The sequence below is a fragment of the Melanotaenia boesemani genome, chromosome 1 (assembly GCF_017639745.1).
Source record: "Melanotaenia boesemani isolate fMelBoe1 chromosome 1, fMelBoe1.pri, whole genome shotgun sequence".
NCBI classification, from domain to species: Eukaryota; Metazoa; Chordata; class Actinopteri; order Atheriniformes; family Melanotaeniidae; genus Melanotaenia; species Melanotaenia boesemani.
In genome coordinates this window covers 35,798,728-35,822,485 of record NC_055682.1, presented here as the reverse complement: position 1 = coordinate 35,822,485, position 23,758 = coordinate 35,798,728, and the positions used below count along the sequence as shown (strand labels likewise).

The 23,758-nt window shown below is 39.1% G+C and overlaps 1 protein-coding gene across 3 annotated transcripts in view; it reads right to left on the bottom strand.

Moving 5' to 3' along the window:
- The window catches only part of adamts18 (ADAM metallopeptidase with thrombospondin type 1 motif, 18), a 72,147-nt gene that overhangs the window by 15,921 nt on the left and 32,468 nt on the right, over nt 1-23,758 (bottom strand). For all 3 annotated transcript variants that reach the window (XM_041994755.1, XM_041994764.1, XM_041994771.1), the window contains 5 exons: nt 21,887-22,017; nt 21,620-21,743; nt 21,115-21,359; nt 9,193-9,313; nt 8,728-8,854 (listed from right to left, as the gene is read on the bottom strand). In XM_041994755.1, the coding sequence (XP_041850689.1) occupies nt 8,728-8,854; nt 9,193-9,313; nt 21,115-21,359; nt 21,620-21,743; nt 21,887-22,017 (748 nt within the window). The remainder of the gene's footprint in view (nt 1-8,727; nt 8,855-9,192; nt 9,314-21,114; nt 21,360-21,619; nt 21,744-21,886; nt 22,018-23,758) is intronic.

Genomic DNA, 23,758 nt, shown 5'->3' with positions numbered 1-23,758 from the left:
TGTACTTTTGAACACTGCATATAATCAAACTTCTCTACATTACATTTCAAATGTGATGGGAAGGAGTTTGTATTCATTATATTTTTCAGAGAGGGTGTGATATATGTAGGACTGAAAGTTTTTAGTTGAATCGATTTAACCTGATTACAGACACCTCGGTCAAGACAACCTGGCAAAAAGTAATGGCCATTTAAAATATGAGAGGAAAGGTTAGATGAGCCTGGTCTTCAAAAACACAAATAAACCTCCAGGCTTCAACGGAGCTCAGCGTTATGAGGTTACTGGTAAGTTTCTTGACTGCACTGAGCTCTGCAACAAACAACAAATTGAAAGGGGGAAACTGAGAGGGTTCAATATCGAGAAATTAAGTAGATCCTATCTGTGTCAATCTGCCTCCATCCAGACTGGTCATCTGAAGTTTTGCCATCTTGAGTGTGGGCTTTCTCTTGGTTCATGTAATGGCACTTATCCAGCCTGCAAAGACCTTAATAACCTTTTAGATAACATAATAGGAATTTGTAAAATATAACAATCTAGGCAGAATACTAATTTTAATTAGGGCAATTCTGCCTAGTCAGAAAATCTACCTTTATGACATCCAGGAGGGTAACAAAATTAAGCTTAAACAACAGATGATAAGTGGGAGACACCAGTATCCCCAAGTAAGTTAAGCCACCGGGCAACCAACATGATGGAAAAGGCTCTTTTGTGTCAGGAATGGACGTCATTGGTCCCAGGGGCATGGCCTTTGATTTAGCCAGGTTAATTTTGTAACCAGTGAACAAACCAAAGGATGAGATTACTTTAATCTGACGAGGAGTAGAGGTTTCAGGATGGGAAATAAGCAGCAATACATAATCTGTGTATAATAGAATAGAATAGAATAGAAATACTTTATTAATCCCTTTGGAGAGTCCTCAGGGAAATTTGGGTAAATATAAATATAAATATAAGGATATAATAATAATATAAGGAGATTTTGTGCATCCTCTCTCTAACACTGATACCACATATTAAAGGATCCTGTCTTATGGCCTGGTCCAGTGGCTCTATAGTAATGTCAAAGAGTAGAGGACGGAGAGGGTCACCCTGTCTATTACCACAATAGAGAGCAAAATTATTAGAACCCATCCCATTGGTTACAATAGCAGCGACTAGAGATTTATAGACAACTTTAACCCAATTTACAAAAATTTCACTGAGACCAAATTGTTCTAAAGCAAAGAACAAGTACAGCCATTCAATTTGGTTGAATACCTTTTCAGCATTGAGACAAAGCACCAAACACGGTCCTTGTAATGTTGTGATATCTGAATATTATTAAGGAACCTCTTCATGTTATCTGAGGATTTACGGCCCCTAACAAAACCTGTCTGGTCCTCACTGACTATTTAGGGAAGGTTGTTTTTCAGATTTCAGATTGAATTCAGTAAAGCTATTGGCCTATATGAGGCATAGTTATCTGGAGGCTTGCCCTTTTAAGTCTAAAAGAAATGTTAGCCTCTTTAAGAGATTGGGGTAATATTCCGTTTTCAAATGAATGATTACGCATTGTTAGTAAGGGGTCTAAAAGAATTGTTGGAAATAGTTTAACCTGGATGGATTTAAATGACTCCAAGATAAGTAGGCTTACTGCTCCCACCAGTCTCAGACATTGATCTTTGTCACTGTACAAATCGGTAGCGCAGCTCAGAAAAGTAAATACACAAACCCGAATTTATATTTTCATGGCCCACCCACTCCATCCATCTCTATCTTTTCTATTCCTATGAAACTAAACATGAAAACCATATTGTATACAACTCTCCTCAACAGCTTTCCCAGATTTCCCAAACCAACCACAATATGAAACATTCAATAAGGCCAAAGACAGAAGTGGGCTGCTTCACTTTGTCACCCCCTTTTGCCTTTTTCCTATTTGTTTTGTAATTTTTTTTTTGTTTATTTGTTTTGTTTTGGTTTTTTTTTTTTTTTTTTTTTGCTTTTCACTTGACACCTGCCTTCATCACATGATTGATCCTCAAACTTGTCATTGCCTCGTCTTTGAATTCTCGCTTTGTCCCTTGTCAAAAAGCCAATTGCTGCTTTCTAAAATAGCTCCTGTCTTGGCATCAGGACCAAAGGGGGAGATTTCAGCAAATGAGTGGTCTGACAACCACATGTTTAGAAGAGAGAGAGAGAGAGAGTGAGAGAGAGAGAGAGAAGAAAGTGAGGGAGGAGATGGGCAGATGGTTCTGTCCATTTCTGAGACGACATGCTACCGCAGAGACCATTCCTCTATGCCGCCGACCTGCTTCAGGGGGGGAAAAAAATGCTTTCATTTCCTTTCAAATGCCGCAGACAAATGAAACAGCAGGACAGAACTGCTATTTGGAAACGGGAAAGCTGTGGACCATTGGGAGTAGAAAGCATCGGTTTGGGACTTTTGGCTTGTGAGCTGTTTGTTTTTTTTCCCCCTCTGTTTTCCCTGACTTATAAATAACAATATATCATTGGGGAAAAGTGGCTGATGTACCACTCCGCTTTGCTGCAAACCACTACTGACCTAGCTGTAATTTGTATATCTAAAATGTCTCAAAAGCAAACATATTTTAAGGTAGGAAAATTGCAATGAAGATTGCAATAGGAGGCTCTGAGGAGACTCGCTTTTGTTAGTGGCCCATAGGCTGCAGACCAGATGACCTCATCATCTTTTCCTTATTTTAAGTTTTACTTGAAGGATTCTAATTAAGATCTTCTGCATGCTTCACAGGTTGTTGTAACTGGTCTTCTGGTTAATACTAGTATACTAGGAGATTTAATTTTCTTCTAGTTTTTATCATGGTGATAATAGATTATAATTGATTTAGATGTAAACAGACAAGAACAATCTCATCTTGAATCATATTACAGTAGGAAAAGCACTGTAGCAACACATCACTACCCCAAATTCTGGAAATGTGACAACATGGGTGTCAGGGCATTTTTTACAGAGTAAAGTAACATCGAAACATATATAAAGAAACATCACAGAACTGTAGTGAGCAAGCTTAAGTTGACTTTATAGCACAACCTTTGAAATAGGGAATGATGGAATATCAGAGGTAGAGTTAAAAGAACAATTTGAGAAAACCTCAAAAAGAAGGCCTCCTAAGATTTAACAGTATGGCAAACACAGAACTGGGAAGGCTCAGTGGAGACATGTATTGAGCAACACCTGAGTTGTCCCTATCATTCTCCATCGCAAAACCAGCTGAGATCAGTGCCCTCCATCTGCAATGTTGCACCTCTACGTCCAGCCTTATAACTCATTTCAACTGTTATAATTGGCTCTACTCAACTGTTTTTTGCTAACATAATTGGATGCCCCCACTGTCACTCACTCTGTTGAAAGAATTTGCGCTAGCACTAGCTAGATAGCTTAGATAGCAGTGCTAATGGTAGTTCTGTCTTCAGTCAGAACTTCAGGAGCAAAGAAAAAAAAAGAAGGACATCAGGAGTTATTTTAGATTGGGTCAGTGTAGAAGTTTAAGTCACAAAGAAATTATTTTCCACCTGTTATTGAGTCATTTATTAATGGTGATAATAAAAGTCAGTAGGTCAGTAAAGTTGTTACCTTAGCATGAATCAGTGTGTGACAGAATCAAAGCTGCCAGGTAGTTCAGAGAGAGGGGGAGATGCTGAGGTAGGTGGAGAGTCAGGTCAGCTTTAATACTCAGACTTAAGAATGGGGCTAATAAATTAGTTGAAATTTATTCAAAGTCATAATATGGAATTCTAAAGTGTTTATCTGACTTTCACATAATATTGTACAAACAAAAATAGGCAGAGTTGTTTGGTACAGATTCCTGCAAAAAAAAAAGAACCACAGTCATTTTAGCATGTTTTTAAATTATAATAATAATGATGAAAAAAATAAATATTCTCTCTAACATCACAAACTCTGTAGCTGCAATGAGTCGCATATGTGACTGCATATCGATTTACTTTTTCAAAATTCTTACATCATAAAGATGGTGATGTAGGTTGTAGAAATGATTTATCGTTGTGTTTTCATTAATACATCTCAATTGCCATATTTTCTTTCCAGGTTTCATTAAGTTGGTCAATATAAGTAGTGGGTCTCTTGTATTATATGATGACAGTACATTTCTGTGATGTTGATGATTGTAGTGCAAACTGCTTTCTTGTCTTCACAATATCAATATGAAACAAATAGGCCAACAGTTATCTTGTTCAGACGTCCTATCCACTCACTCACATGACACTGCAAACTAGGGATCGATCCCCTTACTTTTAGCAGGATTAGCGAGTATAAACAAAAGTATAAACAAATACTTGTCTTCCAGGGGCCTCTGCGGGCTACTTTTATATCCCTTACAATGTCAACATCAAACCTACACCCTTGATGGCAAATTTTCATAACTGCAAATGTATTATATTTTAAGTAATAAATGCAACTGAGAACAAAATGTCTAAATCAAGCATCATATGTTCAGATATTCAGATGTTCAGATACTTAAATAATAGTTTTCTTAATAATAAGAGATTGATGTCCCATGTGCTGCAATCCTATTACAACAGAGTTCATAGATTAGATACGGTTTTTAGCAGGGTGTTACAAAAAACATTTTCTGTATGCTTAAACTTCATGCCTTCTTTAAATGTACTTCCTTGTCTTGATTTCTGTTTAGTAAATACCGTGTTATCCTATCTCATCTATTGTCTTTTGTCTTTGCATTTTTTTCTTTATTTACTTATTTTTTTTGGTTCCAGATGTGTCAGTTTGATTTGTTTACATGTGTAACAGACACGAACAAAGAAATCCCCAGCCTGAAATAAATGGCTGTATAGATGCAGTCTGCCAAGAGAAAAAGTAAAATTATGTCAAACAGCAAATAGAACAACAGGAGATGAGGAGAGGTAAGAATTACACAGACTTCTGAAAATATGTATGACCATTTCTCCCCAGCCTCGAGCTAGCCTGGATGATTGAACTAACTCTAAAATTCTCCCTGCATCCCTGTTTTATGTTAAAAATGCTGCACAATCCACAGTTCAGCTTCCTGCTAATGTGGGGATAGAAGGTTAAAGTGAGCCTAGAGCTTCAGCAACTGTTTAAGAGTAAAAGGGTGCAGGCGTGTGCGTGGGGGTTTAACTGGTTCTCCACGGCTAGACTGGCCCAGCCCCGTGGGAATCCAACTGTCTCTGCACAATAAAACATGAACAGGGCTGTCAGCACCCGCGATACACATCACAGAGATAAACAAGCATTTTTACATTCTCTAACTGCCAGATACTCGTACACAACGCAGAAGCATCCCATCTCATTGTCAATTTTTCTTTTCTGCCAGGCCCTTGAGTCATTAAAGCTTTCATGCTCTTCACTCAACCTAACTTTCTTCCTGTGAAGCACCCAAAGGCTGGCCTGAGCACAGTCATCCCTGAAATGCTGTCCACCATTGTGTACATAATGAGATCCATGGATGTCAAACTACTTTATTTTCCTAAATGGATAATCACCCTGATATCTGGACTACTATTCTCTTCATTCAACAAATAAGAAGCGAGGTCAGGACACACAACAAGGCTGTTTAATAGCTTTCGCCAAGATAAGAGAAATGGTATGCCTAAGATTAGGGGCAGGAAATGTCCTCTCAGGTGGTGGGAAACTTAGCAGGAAACAGAGGCTGTATGTTGGAAGTGTAACCGATAGCTGTCTGGCTTGTTCAGCCCCTGACACCAGAGAAAGTTCTGTCCGGACTTGTTACAGCATGGCTAATGATGAGCAAAATCACATCATTAACATCAAACATAAGCAGCTTATATTTCTATTTTTACCTGGCAGTTTGGAAACAAAACACAATATTTCAGCATCATACATGTAGAAAAAGAAATGTGCATCTAAAGTGGAAGTGTACACAACACATTAGTGTTTGTGTATATGTGTGTACTTTCTGTGAACCCAAGACACGGTTCCCTGCCTGTTCTTTAGGGCAGTGCTCTAAATCACGCTAGCTCCAGTTCCCTCAGTCAAAGGCCTACATAATGAAGGAGAGAGGCCATTTATTCAGTGCTGTTTCAACTTGTTACTCTGCTGCACTTTCGCCTGGTTTCCCCCCTTGCTTTCTGCAGTGGTCCCTGACTGCAATCACCTTTAAAAATGTGTTGCTATTGAACACATGATCTACACAACTAAGGACAAAAATGAGCACGATTTTCCTACTTAGAAATGTGAAACTCTTTATGCTGAAATTATGTGAAAGAGCTATTATTATTTGGAAAAAAGTTAGTCTGAAAGGTATTTGTTGACTTCTTCCTTTTGTTTAGCCTCATATTCCTTTGGTTTTTTTCTGTGTGTGTTCTCAGCATCTGCAGACTGAAGCTTTCTGAGTAAATTTTCACTGCAACACACAGACATCCTCTAAAAAGCTCACAATGCAGATCCCAGAGTGTCAGCTCCACCAGCATAATATGTTGATGAATTGAAAGTTAACCTGAGCCAGGAAGGCTCAGCTCTGGCCCACAAACACCAATTTTACAACAAACAGCATAATAATGTCACCCTTATGAGCAGAAATGCATCACACTTAATAAAGTCCTCTGGTGGCAACTTTTAAGGCTTTACATTTCTCCACAAAGCTAATGAGCGTTCTCCTGTGTCAGAGCAGAAACCAACAACAGGAAAAACAAAACCTAGAGCCAGATATGTCTCAAGGTCCTCTATTTTTTTCCACACTGCTCCCACGTGGCGTTGGGAAGCTAAACATGTAGCCAAATGTCTGCAGGAGCTGTGTAGAGGCACTTCAGCCACTCCCACCTTGGATTTCAGATGGTGCTGGTCAAGGTGTTTCTTTACAGAATCTTTTTTTTTTTTTATCCTGTCCTGTCCGGCATCCTAACATACAGAACGAAGGTCTGTGTACCGTATTTTGCTTGACAGATTTGCTCTACCAAGGGAGAGATGTTACATACATGGCTGCCCTTGATATTTTTATTATTTTTATTGTAATCTTATTTTCTTTAGTCTTTATATGTCAGTGCCGAACCTGACAGGGAGATAGAGGAAGAGGGAAAAAAGGGAGAAAAGGAGAGGATTAAAATGTGGAAATAACAGTTGTCTAGGCTGCCTAAACACACCACAAAATATATATATATATATAAACTACCACAGTACTACATGATACATAAAGAAAATAGGATGATGATATGAAAGAGTACAGTAGTCATCAAACGTACCTTCAGAGAAACGTACCAACACACAAACATCAGCAACATCTAGTCAGAAGCTGATGGAGAGACGAGCACGTTTGTGAGCATGCACATGTGAACGTGCGTGTGTGGCCATGCAACAAGGAAAAAATGTGTGCTTGCAAGGGGGCCGTAATCACGCCGCACCCCGAAGCATCAGCGGGGGACGGGGGGAGCCCGAGGCTCCAAAGGCCCAGCAGGTCCACAGAGCACCAAGCCAAGGACGGCCAAAGCAGACAGAGCAGCGGCCCACTCAGACCAGAGCAGAGGGGCCCCCAGACGGGGCAGGGGCACCAGGCAGCACAGGGCGACGGTGAGCAGGCCCAGCGGGTGCTGGGTGCCACGGGCCGCACGGAGGGCAGGCACCCCACAGGCCCAAGGGCCACCCATCCCCCCCCCAGCAGAGTCCTGCACAGGAACTCGACAGGGCCGACCGCCTCAGGCAAAACCACTGCATTAATAATTGAGCTGTGTATTCATTTCAAGAAGGTAGTGGGGGGTTTAAGTCATTATTGATAATAAAGACTTGATCTGCATGTGTCATTTGGTTTGCATGTCCACGGCTGCAGCACCAAATGTTTTCTTAAAAGCCCAGATTGCAAGACAGAGAAAAATAACAGATCTGTTCTAGTCTTCAATTAAGTCATTGGAAATAAAATGATTATGTGATATGGTTGCTCAAAAATACAATACTTTCTAGTTTCTTTGCATATAACATAAGCAACATCTCCTTCAAAATACTTGGTAACAAATGTAGTATACACTATGTACAGTACTGATGTAGATCATTCAGAAAATGGTACTGAAGAAATTAAGCTTAAACGACAAAAAAACAGCTCTGAACACTTTCTAAATAAAGAGAGAATTCAGTTTTATCTAACTTCTTGCCTGTCAATAAAAAAGTGGCTATATGCAGTTATATAGCAATTTAAGAATATGAGTTTCTAGAATGGGCTGAGATGCATTGAATTCTTATCAGAGGAATCCCAACACAATCAAATTGTGAGGATAACGAATTCTAATCTCTCGCTCTAATCTGGACTGATCTCTTTAAATCACCAGACTAGAAAAAGATCAGAGCACACTAAAGTTCAGTGGTAGAACAAAGATGCATACATCAGCATCTGGAAGTAAGCTTGATTTAAAAGGACAGGAGAAGCAGAGGGCCTTCATGTGTGTGTGTGTGTGTGTGTGTGTGTGTGTGTTTGTGTGTGTGTGTGTGTGTGTGTGTGTGTGTGTTTGTGTGTGTTTTTCTTTAAGATGACGGAAAAAAGGAAAAATTAGAGAGTGTGAGGAGTGGAGATGAACACAGCCTGAGCAGAGTGGTGGCTGACCACAGCAGGCATCAGCCTCAACCACAGTGGATGTGTGTCTGTGTGGGCGCACCTATAATAAAAACAGGTCCACAGGTTCCTGAAAATTTGGCAACACCAGTCGCCATGCCACATATCCCACAATGAGCTGTACACAAAGACCCACACACACAGCAGTACTTACTATGCAGGGCAGGGCTGTGTGTTGCAGAGATGGGAGCCCAGCGTCGGCCTGGTGTGGGGGTTACACATGCTGGAGTTGACCTGAATTTTCTGGTCCTGCAGACAGATAGCCTTGGTGGAGATACGACCTGCAGGAGAAAGAAAAAAATAGATTGATGTAGATCAGTATGTCCCCACACTTTCAGCAGAAGGATAAGTTTGCTTGATGAGTTTAGAATGAGAAGCTAAGCTGTGAATGGAAAATTAAAATTTAGGGTAGAGGAACAGCAAAAAGTCGTGCATCAAGTTCTGTGCATGTCTATGCTAATTCAATTAATGATCTTTTTATTAGAAGGGTTCCAAATAAAGTAGTCAATCTGATTTTATCTGTTTGTTTCTGATAAGTTTCCTCAGCTACTGTTTTGTCTTTGTCAGAGGAGCCCACATTTTTGGCCCCACGTACAGGCCAACATGGATGTAGTCTTACCTCCAGCACATGGAGCAGAACAGTCTGAGCGCACCACACCCCAGCTGTACTCGGGTTTCCTCTCAGTGCGAGGCAGGGTGTACTCCCACACCACACCCGGGTTCTTCCCCTGAAGAAGGATCTGTGAGCCAAGACAACACACAATCAGAGTCATCATCTTGTCATCTTGGGAAGACGCATTAACAACTGCTAAAGCTGCTAATAGGAAAAACCTGCAAACTTCAGATATAACCCCAAATTTCCAAGCAACTTTGGCAGCCATTCAAAATAGAGAACTTAAGGGGGGGGTATCTCTTCTTTTACCACATCCTTAACACTGACTGGTTACCTTTTCTGTGTGAGAGATTTATTTGGACATTCAAGTCAAGCACAGACTAACGGATGAACTAAAGTAGACATACCCATTAGAGGAGAAGAATTAAGCTATCATTAAAAGGACCTCATGAGAATAAACTGCTACAGTAAAGAGTTTTCTCTGAGGTTTATTTACACAGTCAGCTCATAGTGTGACATTTTCAACCTATTTTTAAACACATCACTGGATTTTTGGTCAGCGTTGCTGCTTTACTCCCGTTAGCTTGTGGATGATCCTCAAGTCCAACTGTCATCATCGGTTCCCATGCTTGACAAATATCATCAGTCTATCAGTATGTACATAAGCAGCTTTGACAAGTGTGATTTCTTTGGGGTATATTCTAAAGAATAAAGTAAACCACCATCGACCGTCAAACTTGGAAAGCCAAGAACAAGAACCTCCTGGGCTCAATCCAACAGTCCCAGAGCTTCCACCGACTCAACCTATCACCTTCTAATGCTTGAAAAGTGTTCAGTGGGTAAAGCTGGCCCTGCGCCAGACAGAAGTAAGAAGACAGATGCGTATCTCAAGCAAAGCAATGATCTGTCTAATATCAGCTGCATATACAGGCAAAGGAATATTTAGACTTCTGAATAGCTGGAGGGAAAAATCAGTGTACAGAAATACTCGTGCATAAGTGACAGAAGCAGGCAAACCTATAGACCTATAGCTAATAAGACAGGCTTTCAGACTGTTGGAGTAACATGAAGCAAAGACACACGATGCATGAGGAAAATGATATGCTCTGATATCAGCATTCTCTAAACAATATCTTAGTTATCAGTTTGTTCTCATCATTTTTCCAACTCGCCAACAACAGCTGCAGCGGCTGGGACACATAGCACATGTGAGCAATCAATCAGTTTTGGACATGCAGATATTATTTGCACATTTTTAGCATCATTGTGACCAAACACTGGCAATGCAATCCCTGTGGTTGCAAAAAAAGGGACAGACTGCATAGAAGTCAGCAAGAAAATATATGTACTCTTCCCTCAGTAAAAGATTTTTAAGGGTTTCTGGTCGTAATCCCTAGTTTTATGTCTTCTTTAATACAGTATAATGCTCATTTTGTAAATCATGTTCCTGTTTAAAGTAACAAGGTATGCTCTGGGAAGGGACAACTTAGTGATTAAGTAGCCGCACCCGTAGCTGGGAACGCTTTGGCATTTTAGCTGTCACCATTTTGTCCTTTTTAAACCAAACTCAAAACATCAAACAGGGAGTCCACAAACCACTGGATTATGTCATCCTGGCTATGTCTTTCATACAGTCTGTAATTTTTTTATGCCGTCTATTAATATTGTTTCTCAAAGTTTGCGAGTGTATGATTATTGGACAGTACAGACCTTGTTATTTCTCAAGTTTTGTAAACGCATTTCATGCTACATTACCAGCACCAACCAATGGATTTTGAAGGCCAGAAAAAAAAAAAAAAAAAAAAAACTGATATACTATTCTAGTGGCAATACTAATAATCACAAAGATCCTGTATCCACCAAGGAGTCAGTACAGGCTGGTTTTTCCAGTTTAGGTAAAAACTGTTAAAGGTCCCAGAATATCCAATCTGACCTGTCCTACTTGTTTGGGATCTACTTGTTGGGATCCTAGTCTTACCAATCTGACCCTAAAGAGTCGTCACTGCCTGTGTGACTCTGCAATAAAAACAAAGCGAGAACAGCGTGTTGTGTAAATATACTGTGGATGTTTTGTTGTTTACACCCACATGCCAAGATGAAAGAACACAAACTGCTGGGTGTCCACCATTCTCGCCCTACATTTCTGTGTCAGGTTCTTCTTCAGTATAGTTCAAGGAAGGCGTTGCACCGTGCTATGACATAGCTGTTGAATATATCAGGCTTACGCCCTCCCTACCAACGGTTGGCTGTAGAAATGCAACAGAGATCAGGGTTTACCAAACCGAACTGAACCAAATTGACCTGTCCCGAGCCGGACCTTGTGGTGAGCCGGACCCTGTGAACGGAGCTAATGTCAAGAGGGGAACTTTAATATACCCACCTCTATAATTTTATCTGTCTTGTTTCCAGCTAAACAAAGGAACAAACTGGTCAAGGGAACAAACCTAACAACAAACAGTAACGTGTAAGCACTCACTTTTTTAGAATAAACTACAGATTATCTACAGCACGAGCAGCTCAGAACATACTGCAAAAAAGATGTGCATGACATGTCATCTACGGTGCATAAACGTTGTTTCTACAGGGGTTAAACAGGGATTTTATATTACTGTGTAGAAAACTAATAGATATAAAATCTTCCTTGTGTATCTGTAGCAACGATGACTATTAGCATTCTTGCCACTCAAGCACAGTTTTAGCTTAAACAGACATGAATAATACAATTTTAATAGTTACAAACAGATTTATATCTTACACTCATACAAAATGCACAGGCTGGGAACCTGATTTCAAACCTCCAGAACCTTCCATGACTTCTTATAGTCCCACAAAATGTCCACATTTTCTTACAATCTTAAAGGCTCTTTTGAAAAGTGAACCAATTACAAAACACATATATTGCTTCAGCACAAGCTGACCTGTATGTGTTTTGACTCATTTCTGGTCTGAAGAAAATATTTTTCTGAAAGATGTTTTATCTGTTGGAAAATGACAGAATTTAAACATTTCATGAACTATTAGATGAGGTATTTTTCATGTGAGGTAACGTAAAAATAAGGGACTGCAGATTAATTCACTAACTCAAATAATTATTTTCAGTAGTTAATGTTACAAATAGAAATCGGATCAGATTAGCAAACTACCAATTCTAAGAGTGATTAAAATTTTTTTTTTTTTTTTTTTTTTTTTTTTTTTTTTTTTTTTTTGTGGTATTTTTATTTCAACTGCAAATGAAGGAAACCTGCCTTAAATTTGCATTTAAGTTACAGTAAATTTATTCAAAATCTAAACCTTGTTTAAGATAGATAACAATTAGCATTCTGCTTTTTTCCTCCGAGCTTTCCAACCTTGTCGCTCTCTCGTCTGTCATCATGACTGACTGAACGACAAAGTTGCTGATCTGTTTGTTAAACAGAGAAAGGGATTGTGTTTTCATGTGCAGAGGTGTGAATGTGCTTTTACGTGCTGTAGTATGTGATATACTGCTCTTTCTTTGACTTGAGTCCTACAGCTTGTGCTAGTTTCCTGAAGACTTCATGCTTGGAAACATCTGTTTACAGATTTGTGGAGGAGGGGCCCTGTTGGAGTGTTGCATTTCCAAAAGGTCACAGAAAATTGTAGCTTTGCATGCCTTTAAACCTGAGAAAAAAGGTCAAATAGGCCCATTCACTGTTGAAGAAGAAGTGGAAGAGAACATTAAACGTGTCACAATGGAAAAGAAAGTTATCCCAGTAAGATGCACTCATCTAAGAAAATCAGCTCTAACATTTATTTACTTTCATCAAATTTCCACCTTTGATTTGATCCACTAGTTGTTTAAAGAAGCAGCTATGAAGACAGCAAGAGACATATCCAAACCAGTCCTGTTCTTCATTCTTGGTTAGCTGCAGGTGGCGTTCACTGTCTGAATTAAACCAATAACTAATGAGAACAAAGTCAAATACTCTGCCAATACATACAGTCGCAAATATTCACAAGCTGCTGCAGTCAGTCAGCAACAATGACTTCACACTCGTTCCCACTTCACACGCAGAACTTTAACTGGTCTTTGTAAACTTACAAAAGCATCAAAACACTAACTTAATTTAGTCACTATAGGCATAAAAGTTTACCCAAATTCCTCAGCCAACAAATAAAAAAAAAGCCATATAAAGATAAACAAAATAACTCAGTGAGTTAATGCGTAGCTTTGATTTAGCTTGACTGCTAGTTGATTTTATTCTTTTTCTATTCAGTTAATTTGTATAGCACTAATTTACAACAAAAGTCACTTTAAGGCACTAAACCCAATTTACTGTTAACGAAAACTAATCAAATTACGTTCATTATTGTCAACATTATAATCAACCAGTTTAATGTAATTAATATAAGAAAAAAAAACTGCCTGACTAAAGACACCATTGGATGTCAGTAAATCTTCTCTTTGAGTCAGTCCCAGTTCAGCTGGTCTTTAAGCCTTTTCTTTCCATTCTGTTAATCATTATTTTCCAAGCAGAGGAAATGTTTTTATGGCTGCCTCTCAACAACATTATGCAAATACTATCAGGAACATTTGCATAACACTCATCTAACTCCAGCAAAAAAAGAACCCATTCAGTTTTTACTTTCTCCTATAATAATTTTCTAGAAGCAAAACCACTGTGGTTTTTTATTGGTACCTGGTTTAAATATTAATTTATTCAAGTTGCTAAGCTTTAGTTGTGTTAGGATCTACACTTACAGCTGTAAATTGAGCTATAATTACTTATTTTGTGTAAGATTGTATTCTTAAAGTTGCCTAGGGTTTCTCATTTCTGACTTGCAACATTGTCTTGGAAAGGAAAGCCTCATCACATGATGAAACAAGCTTTTCTCCTCCGATAAGCTTAAGTAAACTTCAGTTGTATAGTAATATGGCTGCACAGTGGTTTGAGCCTTGGCTGGGGCCTTTCTGTGGAGTTTACATATTCTTCCCATGCATGCATGGGCTCTCTTGGGGTACTCTGGCTTCCTTCCATAGTCCAAAAACATGCTTGTTGGGTTAATTGATGTCTCTAAATTCTCTCTAGGAGTAAGTGTGAGTGGTTGTTTGTCTCTGTGTTGGCCCTGTGATGGATTGGCGACCTGTCCAGGATGTACCCTGCCCCTTGCCTAGAAGCTGCTTGGATAGGCCCCAGCCCCCAGCGACCCTAAACACGAGTAAGTGGGTGAAAAAAATAGATGTGTGTATGTATAGACAGTAATACATGTATAAAACACTGGAAACAATGTGTGTATATATATATATATATATATATATGTAAATTAGAATAAAAATTTAATTAATTTATCTGTCTTTATTTAATTTGGAAAACCCAGTAATTGTTGGCTCCTGAATGATTTCTGTTTACTAACAGGGCTGCAGATCTTGAGGTTGTGTGACTGATGTCAATCTGTTTTATGACACTGCAACAGCAGACCATGGAGTATCTTGGTTTTCACAACCCGACAACCACACCACTCATCAAGTCAGATGAGACGATGATGAATTACGATGTGGCGGATACAGATATCAGGCCACATTTGCCCTGGACTGGTATGACCTCGCCTTGCCAAACCGCAAGAATCTCAGTTCCAAGGGGAAAAATAATCCCACTTGGTATCCCCTCCGGAAGCAGCCATATGTTGTGTCTTTTCCCTCCTCCTCCTTCTCCCCTTGTGAGCTACCCTTTCCCCCCTCCTTTCTACCAGCTGAGCGGCTGTGCAGATGTGAACACCTTGTAACAGTTTACGCTCGCACTCCCCAACATTTGTTTTCCTTCCAATGTTTCAAGCTGAGTAAGGTTCTGCGAGTGATCCGTGCAAACATCCTCCCCCGTCTCTCTCAGTTTTTCTGTCACAGCGCCAGTTAAGCAGAATGTGTGAAACAGATGAAGACTTGCTTTGCTTCATTTGCAGTTACAGTCTCCCTGCACCCTGACCATAACTTCTCACATACAAAGAGTTCAATTGCAGAATTCTTAATCTTCTAATCTCACTCTCCCTCCTCTTTCTATCCTTTTCTCTCTCTGTCAGCCTCTGTCTCCTTTTTGTAATTACAGGACATACTTATAGAGATTATGCTCGCGTCATCTGCAAATCAACTGCATGCTGTCTCCAAGTGCTCTGCAGGACAGATGTATGACTGGGATGCACAGACAAGCAAGAAGAGCATGGCCAGATTAAGCCAGATTTTGGCCCAGTTTATTTAGGTTTATAACTATGGTGAAGATGTGGAAGCAAATCTCTCGTAGAGGGGTACAGCTAGAAAACGAGGCAAAATTGTAACCAAAATAAAAAATTGAATGCATCCTGCCACAGTGAATGCACCAATGCTGAACCAGCAAATCGGTAAACTGTGACGGATATTTAAATAGTGCGTGACGGACACTTTCATTTCACTGTTTGCTTTCATTTTTCTTCCCGACTTATTTAAAGTAAATCTTTCAACATTGATATTGCTACGCACTTAGATCCCAGCAATTAACTTGCCAATAACAATGTCATAATCACTCTGCTTTCCAGCTGTTCTCTGGCTCGCTCACAGCTCTGCTGAGGTTTCCTGTGCCCACTGGAAGCATTTCAGGAGCCACATTTCTAATGTTGTTCATACTTGTTTCCCCAACACTTTCATTTTAGAATGATAACTTCTAATATATACAGCATGGATGGCATTTAAAACACGGATGAAGTCGCAGTGATGTTAGTGGCATGCAGACTCGTGTTTTTATGCTTCAGGTTTGTTGTTTAGCTGTTACCATCTTGGGTACTTGTAACCAAAACAGCATACAGGTAGAGCTAAGCAGTATTTTGTACTGTATTTTTTTCAACTGAGACATGAAATCAGACAATTGGTGTTAGTACTAAACATCAGTTTTATATAATCCGACATTGTATCCCCAACAGTTACGTTGCTACATTTAGCTAGTGGTATATGTAGCACCATAATGAACAAACAGTGGCTAAAATCTGCTGCCAAACAAGCCAAACGAGCTCAACCGCTCACTCTTCCTCCTTTACTTGGTGCTTATCTGTGGAGTTGCAGCAGTTTCATTGCTGCATTTGTGAACCGATGTTTTCAGTCATTTTTACATGCAATGATAAACAAAACCAAAGAGCCAACTTCACGAAAGGTGATTTCATTAGATGGTGTTGCATTTGTGTAGTTAGTAACTGTTGATTGTGCAGTCAAGTGTAAATGTCTCAGGAGCTATGGCATGCATTATTTCCTACTCGTGCTGTTTCATAACAGAAAAAAATGTAAGTAAGATTTTTGTTAGGAATTCATTTGTATTAAAATACAGAAAAATGGATCAGAGATAGACAGGAGGGAAGCAAACACATGGGGCAGAACTAAGTCCTCATTAAATAAAAATTCAAAAATGCAATATCTGAGTTACATAAAAGCTTTTTATTTGTTTTTTTTCCCTAATTGCCCTTCAAATACTGGTCAAGACTTCCCACTGAAATCTGTTTGGTCACTGATCAAAATTTGATGTCATGTGATTTGAAGTTCAGCATACTCAAAATGTCCGGTCAGCACAAGTCCGGTGCTTAGAAAAGGAAAGAAAAGAGAAGAAAAAAAGAGAGGCCTTAGAGATTTTCTAAATAAATATTTATAATAAAAAAGTAGTGCCAGAGAAGCTGGAACTAGTAAAGTAAACGTAGAGCAAGGTAAGAAACAGCGCAGCCAACGTTTACCAGCCTGGTAACTTAACCTGACTGGCCAGCTGACTGGCATTTAATATTATCTTGTTCCGGGCCCAGGCAAGAGTATCAGCTGTCCTGATTAAAAAACTCAAGATTCATAGAAAAACAAATACCTGTGAACTGCCATCTGTCTAAGATCTTTGGGGCCATTTTCCCCAGTCCTACATCCAGGAAACAGATCTGAGTGACAACTTGATGACACCTTGTTGATTAATTTGTTCACTGTTTGTTGTGGACACGCTCACCAAGTCATCATCAAGGTGTTTTTTTTTTTTGTTTTGTTTTGTTTTGTTTTGTTTTGTTTTTTAACTCACAACTACAATTTTGGTTAATTTGGAAGTTTTGAGTGTTGCATTTCAATATGACAGTTATTTGCATTTCCAGTTTTCATCCTTTAATCAGTAAAATTATGATTTATTGTTGCTGCAAGGAAATATGTCTATATAAAACACAGCATTGATCAGAGAGTGCAGGAAAGACTAGAACAAGATTCTTTCCCTTCTTCTAATTTGGTTTACAGCAGTGGTTTCCAACCTGGGGTCCGGGACCCCAAAGAGCACAGAGGGTCCCTGAGGCTTTGAACATTCAGAGCCATTGTGATTAATGTCCACACATTGTTTCTATTTTAAGAAAAAAAAGTATGGCTATATGTTGTTAATTTAACTTTGGCTTTTTCATAGGACACGACTCAGCCCGAATACATTATTTATGGTGAGAATCTCACTTTTGAAAGCATAAAACCAAGAATGGTTTCTTCACGGGTGGGGCAGGGGCTCCATGGCTTTTTAGTATTTGCATAAAGGGGGTCCCCAAGGAAAATAGGTTGGGAACCACTGGCTTACAGTACACATGATATACTGTAACTGTTAAATGTTGGAAATACATTTCTAGGAAGTTAGTGGGTTCATTCCACAAACAGGTACAGTCTGAACTTTAAACAGACAAATCACAGCATCATGTGCACTAGCTAATGCTAGTAAAATGCTAGCATAGCAAAACCCTAACTCTGACTGAATATGGATGTTTAGCAAATATTTAAACTGTTCAGAATAACTGTTTAATAAGTTAAAATGCTACTCTACTCCATGGATGTATTAAGGAGAATCAGACACATGACTCAGGCAGTGGCCACTTGCTTAAGCCATTAAGGTCATAAGTATTGTCTAAACACGCTCAGATGTTGCACCAATTCTTAATGAGTTCACTGAAATTTCTTGAGTGGAGCTTGATCCAAAACATTTGTAGCTTCTGGATTTGTTTCCAAGTTGTGCGACCCACATGCACACTAGTGTTTCCCTTGCTGGTCTTTCCTTAGCAATGCTCCAAACACAAAGTACAGCTGAGACTGAGGGAATTCTGCAAGTCGTGTGGGTGTTTGGTCATAAACCCAAATACCAAGACAGGGATCAGGGAACAATGAACGTCAAATATTCATAATGTTGTGCCAATCCATCTGGTTAGGATCTTGATGAGTAAGGGAATACACTGAAGTGTTGATGATCTATACAGTTTCTATGTCCACTACAGAAAAAAGTTAGGTAGACTAAGATTCATTCTGTGAGCTCAGTACTCAGTACCAAGTTTATGGTAGTATTTCAGGCTGCTGAAATATTTCAGTCTGGGCCACAGCAGCAAAGACGTTAATAAACAGTTCAGCAATGTTAGCCTCATGACTCAAGATTTATATCACACATCTTAAGGAAAAGAGCCTAATGAAACATGATTCAAGCTTCATCCACAATTTCAAAGGTTAGCACTTTAAAAGTGCTACATGTAACTAAATCAAAAGTCATTGAATTTAAAATATAATTCCAAATTGTGTTTCCATTGGTATTTTATCATTTTATTAAATTAACAGGTTTGTTTTATTCTCTTAGAATGAGCCATTTATATCTGTGTGTGGTGAGTCCACATCCATGGCAGCTGTCATGTTTGTGTCACCATTTTTACTACGGTGAACAAACAACTCTGTATCTGAAGTGAGAACCCTCTGAGTTTTAAAACTGCAGAACCAGCTTTGTCTATAGAGCACCATGTAGGATAAGAAACACCTTACAAGGCATAAAGGAAAAGACAGTATGTACACAATGTTGAAGTAGTTACAACCGTCCATTCACAACTGTTGTTGGTATTTGAGCTAATTTCAATGCCATTTTTACCACTAGATGTCAGTCATTTTTACACATTGTCCATTAAGTATGTTAGCTATTAGCGTGTTAGCTGTTTCAAGTGTTTGTGTTTTAGCTGCTAATGCAGCGAAACTGTTTTCTATGTTCACATCTATCAAAAATCATTCTCAATCTCAGGTTCAGCAAGAGTGACAATAACTATTAGGACTGAATGCTAAAAAAAATAAATAAGAAAAGCCAATAGCCTCACAGTTTAAAGGTACAGTGTCTAAGATTTACTGATATTTAGATGGGCATGGAAATAACTAAGCGTCAAACAAGTGTTTTTTTTAAGTATTACATAACACAAACTATACTCTAGTGCCTATCAAACAAAGCCAGAGTTGTTTGTCCATTCAGAGAGTAGTAAAAATTGTGGCACCAATATGTCAGCTGCCTTGGATGTGGACCCATGACAAGTAGATATATGATATACCAATGAAACACAGTCGTAAATGATATATTACATTTTTCAATCATTGATTTTGATTTTGATACACACTAATTTGGCCTATTGACCATGTGTACTTAGAGGCATGTTGACCAGTCAGGAATCCTGAAGAGGAAATGTATTTGAATGATAGAGCTCCTAAAGTATAACCCTCCTATGGATATATCACAAATCTTGTAGGGACACCAAGTTTATTTCCAGTTGGCAACTATGACAGTAATTTACCTTAGCTATACATAAACCAAGCCTCTTCACTAAAATAGCTACATAAACACTTGGACATTTCCTGATGGTCAACCAAAGAACCAGCAAAGTATGTTAGAATTATAACACTGGTATTTGTTCTGGATTTACAGGCCAGTCATTCCTGCTTTCACCACAGTATGTCAGTGGGGACTGAGTGGAGACTAGCATTTACATGAATATCACTTCATGCATGGTGGAAAGGGGAAAAAAGTGTCAGCCCTTAGGCTTTCAGTTTCTAATTCTGTTTTCACATCCAGTGCTAGAAGTCAAGAGAAAATAGATGCTTTTACAGGAAACGTTATGAAAAGAACACACACCCAACATCCCACCAGCATTTACTGAAACCGTTGTATGACTCTGCCACTCGTTAAATGTCGGATTAGCTGTCAGGAAGATGCATCTGTCCAGCATCATATTTTGCTACATTAGGACAGGTAAAGAATGGCACCCTCCACCAAGCTCTGGTTTTTAATACACCAACGTGAAGGAAAAAGAAAAGAAAAAAGGAAAACTTGCTCATAAATCATGTGCTATACTGCACAGAACATCTCACTCCAGACAGCCATCTGATTTTATACTTTCCATCCTGGCCTCTAAAGATCAGTTGACTTAAGGATTTTACTTGCTCTATTAGCCTCATGTCACATGGCTGCAACGGAGCATTTTTGAGGTCAGTGGGCACAGTGGCCACATCCATGGCTTTGACTACTTGGATATGAACATGTGACTGTGTTTACACAGGAGCTGGCAGGACCAAGAAGCGGCTGCTGATAAACGAGGCAACTCTGCCATGGGAGACTGATCTGAATAGTGACGGATGCACAAAGGCTGAGTTGGACTAATTGTGGCGCAACTTGCTCTGTGATGATTGCATTATTTCTCAGTTTATGCTTAAATTACTGGTTCACAAAAACTACAAAAAACTCACTTTCTCAACTACAAACCACTGACCGAGTGACCGTTTATAGTGATGCAAAGTCTTGTATGTAGTTAGTTATATTTATGTGATGAAACAAAGGTAATAATTTTTTCTACATTTTGAATTTGGGGCACATAAAATCCAAAGTATGACACAAATTTAATTTTTCTTTTTACCCTTGTATTGCCTTTTTCTCAGACTAAAACCTTCTACAATATGCATTCTATCCCTGTGTCATCCCTGACATAACCAAGCATCCAAAACAATTAATTCCATGAAGAAGGGCTGCAGCTATAGCCAGCGCTGTTGTCCTCTATACCACCCAATATCCTTCTCCATCTAAGGCTTATCATAAAAAAAGAAAGGGCTACAGAAGCTCTGAGATCTTGTCATAATCAATTGCTATAAATGAACGTCACCCAGCAGCAGCGGCTTACTTCAAACACCAGCGTCTCATTAGTCGGTCCGGCAGCATACAGGCTCTCTGGCTTGTTGAAAGAGCGCTGGTAGTCGAACACAGTCCCACCAAAGTAGAACTTCCCCGGCCAGTCCACAGTCCACTCCCCAGTTAAGTAGTACTTCCTTTTCAGGGAACGGACAGCCAGATAGCTGGTGGACACTTCCATTTCCTGGATGTGAATGCTTCGAGCCCCAGCTGGAACTGTTACCATGGAGTAATACTCTGGAGTGAAAAGTAGAGGGGATATCGTTAAGATTGCATCATCATTACATATCTGTTTTATTGTTTCCTTATATTTCTAATATCATGCTTGATCCTGCTGTGATTTTACCATGCACTCAACCCCCTTTCTCTGAGTCAGTCCTTTATCTACAGGGATTAGCATCTGTTCGTGGTTGTCCTCAGAGTCTTTATATTTCCACTTAAGACTTCCTTTGTCATGTAGAAGTGTGCGGACACACCACAAACTAAGGGAAGCTTACCATTAGCCCGGTGTTGAAGGGTGTACTGGCCCTTGAAGAATTTGCAAGTGTTGTTATTTCCCTTACAGACTCCACAGGCATCCAGAGAAGCCTTGGAGCCCAGAATCTGGTCACAGCCCACACCCTAAACACACACACAGAAACAATCATACCATCAGTGTGGATGAAGCTGAGATAAAGATAGCAAATTGATTACAACATAATATTTTTCCAAAAAGAACAACAAATGTCAAAAGCATGAGCCAAGAATCCAAACAGTCCGTGCACCTCACACACTCCATCGATGCAGACATCTCCTTTCTGGTCAGAGCAGGAGGTGCCATCTTTAACCTTGCTGGACATGGCAAAGAAGAAGTCATAATCTTCTGCAATGCAATACAGCTTACAGATGTCTTCCTCTGCACAGAGAAGGAAAAAAATCACAATGCCTGGTCACAATGAGGAAATCACTTAACTTTGAGGTTGTTAATTCAGCTTTTTTTATCTTATTAAAAGAACATAACAATTTTATCTAATAGATAAATATTTTTGTTTTGTAAAGCATGACTAAAAAAATTTAAATTAAAATAATTGTATTTTTTTTTTTTTAAATGAAGTAGAAGAAGAAAAAATTTGGAATTATGAGCACAAAATGTACTTTGTTGTACTTCTTCTGGTATTTATAACAGCTTGAATTGGATCTTAGAAAAAAGACACAGAAGTCTTCGATTTTATTGTGTAGCAGTCGACAGATCGGCAATGCAGAATGGAGCTTTGTCAGTTGTACTGAGATCAGTACTGTTGGCTAGTCATGTCATTGAGCCAAAACATCTTTCCTGAAGAAAAGCTGAAATTCTTGTTGCTCTGTGTCAAGATGTCAAGCATCAACAAGCCTCCCTTTGGTTGATGAAAATTCCAAAACCATGTCCATGTGCATTTACTGTAGAGGTAATGATGGTCATCTTTCCTGGTTCTTAACATGTCATCAACTCAGTCTCACCAGAATTTGTGGAAATGAGTTTGCTTTCTTCATGCAGTCATCTTTATATGTTTAACTGGACTTCCACCAAACAAAACGTCTGACATCGACACCCAGTACTGATTCCTTTTTTATTTTTCCCCCTGACTGGATTTTCCTTTCATCCAGTTATCCACAATCTGGATTAATAATTTTCTTCTTATCAGGAAACTATAACCTTTTTCCTGTTAGTGATGGTTTGTGTTTGGATTTTATGTATGTAAATCCCGTTTTCTTCAGCTGGATATTTATAGTTCAGCCAAAAGCACCGACTCCTCCTTTTGCACATTTGTTCTGACTGAGAAGAACCACATCTTTTGAAACTTCCTGTGTTGAATTAACTTCTTGAAGGAAACATATAACATCTCCCTCTGTTTCCACTGACAGCTTTATTGTTTGGTGCCACATTTCATGTCAGTCGAGGTATAACAGCTCATTAAGTACTGAGAACTACAATTTTTTACTGCAGACTGGTTTGCATATGCAGACTCATGCAAATTTTCCTTTATAAATGCAAGTTTTTCTTTCCTCACAATCGAGTGACTCTTTACACACACACACACACACACACACATATATATATACATATATATATAGTTTTGACGGTTGTTTTGTATAGCACCAATTCTTTGATTATGATAATATAATGATATTAGGACCGTTATCAGCAAGACAGGCCTAACATAGGTACACTGTGCAACTTGTTTTACCAATGTCTGTCTCTGATTTGGTTCATTTTAGGTTCCAGAGGCCACTGGGCTGCAAACTGTCACACTTAACATTATATGCAGTTATGGATGGGACTGAAATGGAAGTGACAGGAACTGACTATGAATGCTCCCAGAGGTATGCATGTTATACATGTGGAGCCATTAGTATATTTTTTATTTCACTTATCACTGACAAGTCTCCACAGCCTTCTTTGATTAAAATAAATGATGGTGAAGGTGACTTGGCCTAAGGTCCCATATGGCAGTTCAGAATCTGTTCTTCTCCACAACACCCCTAATTCATCAACAGCTTAAACAGAGCTGGGATGACGGCCAAAAACTCTGCTCGTCCTCATTGCACTCTCTCACTTTCTCAGTGTAACGAAGCTGGCCTGAAGGCTTCCTTTTTAAATCCATCCCCACTGTGTCTGA